Source organism: Photinus pyralis, unplaced genomic scaffold, assembly GCF_008802855.1.
Source record: "Photinus pyralis isolate 1611_PpyrPB1 unplaced genomic scaffold, Ppyr1.3 Ppyr1.4_LG3b, whole genome shotgun sequence".
Lineage (NCBI taxonomy): Eukaryota > Metazoa > Arthropoda > Insecta > Coleoptera > Lampyridae > Photinus > Photinus pyralis.
In genome coordinates this window covers 20820000-20824236 of record NW_022170510.1, presented here as the reverse complement: position 1 = coordinate 20824236, position 4237 = coordinate 20820000, and the positions used below count along the sequence as shown (strand labels likewise).

At 38.7% G+C, this 4237-nt stretch overlaps 1 protein-coding gene across 1 annotated transcript; it reads left to right on the top strand.

The window, feature by feature from the left end:
- The first annotated feature begins 1582 nt into the window (after positions 1–1582).
- Positions 1583–3325, top strand: LOC116166413. The gene has a single exon (XM_031481366.1). The coding sequence runs from the start codon at positions 1583–1585 to the stop codon at positions 3323–3325; it is 1743 nt and encodes a 580-aa protein (XP_031337226.1).
- The last annotated feature ends 912 nt before the right edge of the window (positions 3326–4237 follow it).

Genomic DNA, 4237 nt, shown 5'->3' with positions numbered 1-4237 from the left:
AGCTTTATAGCTTCATTAAGGATATAAACATGTATTTGATACGACGGGGAGAGAGAATCCAATGGAAGAACTAATTTGGTGCAGCATAAGATAAACACCGAGAATGCACAACCTATTCGACACTCACCTAGACGTCTTCGGCTAGCAAAACGGGAGGAAGTGGAAAAGATTATAAGAGACATAGAATGACTAAAAAAGGAAGCTATCCACCTTCACCAAATTGACAACGCGGTTGACACGCTATCCGGCCCCAGGTTTTTCTCGACTTTGGATTTAAAAAGCGGTTATTGGCAAGTGGAAATGGCTCCAGAAGTTCGGGAAAGGACGGCATTTACGATCGGATTGGGATTGTGGCATTTTACAGTAATGTCGTTTGGATCGTGTAATGCACCCGCCACGTGTGAACGTCTCATGGAAAATGTGCTAAAACGTAGAAGACTTGTTTAGTGTACCTGGGCAACATCATTGTTGTGGGAAAAACCTTTGAAAACAGCATGAGAATTTGGGAGAGATCTTACAAAGGGTTCGGTCGACAAACCTAAAACCCACAACTTATTTTTTTTTCATTTATTCCAATGAAAAAAATTTAAGTGACGAAACAACAATGCACTTTACACATAAGTACATACCTGCACTCGATAATTAGTAATTAATTAAGTAATCGTAACAAAATTATAAAAATGTCAAAGCTGCATCGTTACAGTTGCAGCTTGTTGTGTAACTAAATTAAAATAAAAATCAAGAGGCATTCCCTCTAAATTTGCAAATTGTATGTTCGCATAGCAATACTGAAAAGTACGTTGAAATGTCACTTACCAACGCAGTGCAGTTCGTCCATAATAATTTTGCTTTACTTACCTGAAACAAAAACAAACAATGTAATTTTCATACTGTTAATAGAAAATAAATATTTAATACATTCAGGATATAATAAGTTATACGGAATTATTACGTCGCTTGCTTATGACTGAACTTTTCCAGATCTATTGATGGATACGTCTCATAAAGTCACTCAAGCTTAAGTTTTCGCCAAATAGATAGACCTAATTTTCCGACGTTTCCACATTTAAATTCACAAACAAGTAACGAGGTTGACACAGTTTGATCTCTTATTGGCACATACGTCATCGTTTGAAATAGAAGACATAGATATTTAACCCTGGAGCACTCGCGGCATGAGCGTTTCTCTCACAGTTTTAGCAATTTGCCCATAATTTTGCCGCTGGTGCAGATATCGTCCTAGTGTCCCTTCTAGCTGAGTTTGTATATCTATGCTGTAGGATGATAATCTGTATTTGCATGCCGTTGACAACAATGCGTTAGTAGGTGATTGTTGTTGCATCGCTGCAGGTGCTGTGAGCATTTTTCTCACTGCGCGAGTGCTTTCGTCGCTTCAATATTTTCTCGGTGTTGTGTGCCGTGAGCAGTTTTCTCACTACGCGAGTGCCTTCGTAGGTTGTATTTTATGGTTACTATTTCAGTATAAGTGTAGGTGGCTTTTGGTATGTATGTCCCCAAGTTTACCGTAGACAGTGTCACTCCAGAATTTTCGCTTTTAGTAGAAAACATGAGTCGTGGAAGAATGCTTGCCGAATTGGGACGACTTGAATTCGAGCGGAAAAATTTTGCACCTCCCACGTGGACCACGCAAGAGGCACAATTAGAGGATTTGGAAGACGACCAAGACCGCTTGGACATCCTTAGTGACGCGGAGAGCGAGCACAGTGACCATGACACGGAATCGGAACAGTCGGATGATGAAGATTATGATAATAGAGATCTTTGTTATGTCGGTAAGGACAATGCAACGCGTTGGATAGCTCATCCTCCTCGCCCTAACCGTCGAACAGCTAAACAAAATATAGTTATTCATTTACCTGGTGTAAAGGCAGTTGCAAAGAACGCAAAGTCAATAAGGGAATGTTGGGAGTTGTTTTTCCCACTGCAAACCGTAGAGCATGTTGTAAATTGTACAAACATCTACCTTGATAAACTACGGCCAAATTACCAGAGGGAGAGAGACTGTCGAAGGACAGATACTACAGAAATATATGCCCTATTTGGACTTTTATATTTGGCCGGAGTCAAGAAGGCTCAGTATCTCAATACCAAGGAGCTATGGACAGACGATGGGACGGCTCCAGAAATTTTTAGGCTGACGATGTCCAGGGAGAGGTTTCACCTATTACTGCGCTCATTACGGTTTGACGACATAAATGACAGAGAGAACAGGAAGCAGTTTGATAATTTGGCACCGATTCGTCAAGTATTTGAAGAATTTGTACAGAAGTGTCAAAATAATTACCAAATTGGAGAGTACTGCACAGTTGACGAAATGTTAGAGAGTTTTAGGGGACGCTGTAAATTTAGACAGTACATAGCGAACAAACCCGCAAAATACGGTTTAAAGATTTGGGCCTTGGTAGATTCCAAAATGTATTATACCCATAATTTGGAAGTCTATGCTGGAAAACAGCCCGATGGCCCATTCAAGCTAGACAACTCTGCAAGCGCCGTCGTAAAACGCATAACCCAACCAATTCTAAACACTGGAAGAAACGTCACGATGGACAACTATTTTACGTCAATTCCTCTCGCGAAATATATGCTACAGATGAAGACAACTATAGTTGTAACGGTAAGAAAGAATAAACGAGAGTTGCCAACTGTCTTTTTGAATACAAAGGATAGACCACTGCGGAGTACTATGTTTGCTTTCCACGACAAGATAGTCGTTGCCTCCTACACACCAAAGCGGGGAAAAAATGTTTTGACACTCTCTACATTTCATTCTGGCGATACAATCGATCCAGAATCCGGTGATTTATTGAAACCCGACATCATTACCTTTTATAATAAAACTAAGGGTGGAGTCGACGTTGTTGACGAGCTAAAAAGTCTGTACTCTGTATCCCGCTTCTGTTGTAGATGGCCCTTGCGATTATTCTTTACCATTATGGATATTGGAGTTATTAACTCCCAAATAATATTCAAGAGTAACACAGAAATTATTCAGGATCGCAGAATATACCTAAAGGAATTGGCCCAAGAGCTGATAAAGCCGCATCTAGTATATCGTTCCACAATAAGATATTTGCCATTGGTACTTCGCACACGAATAAAGCAGACCTTGAAGATACCTGAACCCGACCATGCCGTAGCACACGAGACTCAAGGATTTTGTGGATTTTGCCCACGACGAAAAAATCGCAAAACTAAAAAACGTTGCGGGCGCTGCACAACAGCGATCTGCACAGAACATGCAAAATATCTTTGTCCAACCTGTGCTGATGAAATTGCTACAAGTGAAGATTCGGCCAATTAACCTCTTATCAGTTACTTTACCTTTACATTACATACGTACGTTTTTTCTAAATATATGGATATTCCATTTTACGATTTCTGCCTACTCTTATTATATCTGCTAATTTGCTACAGAATCACATTTTATTTTCAAGAATGTATTTTCTTTTGTATACTAATAAACAGTATTTTTGTTTCTGGATGGTTAAATAAAGGGAATATTATGGTATAAGTCTCCACTTATTACGAAAGATACATATTTTAAAAATCTAGCAAGGTACAACGCATTACAACGCAGGTGAGAAAAACCCTCACATGCGAGTTCTCGTGAGACACTAGATGACGCGAGTTCTGCAGGGTTAAACTCTCTACCAAAAGTTTGTTGACGAAGAACTTAATAATATGTTTGCATAATTAATTATAGACGTAAAGAAAAATGTAAGACTTAAAATGTTTTTATAATGTTTATTTTTATAATGTTTTTAACATTTTGAGTCTCAAATTTTTCTTTACGTCTATCTCTACCCATGTTACTGTTTACCATCAGTGGAACGTTTTTGATCTTTGTCCGAGCTTTGGATCCGTATGAAGCATGCGATCGCGCCCAAAATAAGAGCTGTTCAATCTCGAAACGTTTTCCCGTAATCGCGAACACGGAAGCGACGGACGGACAGCCGGGTCAGTTATCACTAGAGAGCGGATTTCTAGGTATTATGCTTTTTGTGAATACTGTAAGCATGTTAGAATTGTTCAAAGTAATAGGTAATCTAGTTTTGATATTTGCAATCGTATAGTAAAACTTTGTTATGCTTATTTTGCTTTTTTGGCATTTTGTGCTTATTATAATGTTTATATGCTTTTCAAAGCTTTTTATTCAATTCACAACGTAATATGGTATTTTTCCCATTAATTAACGATTAAAAAAAGTGGATTA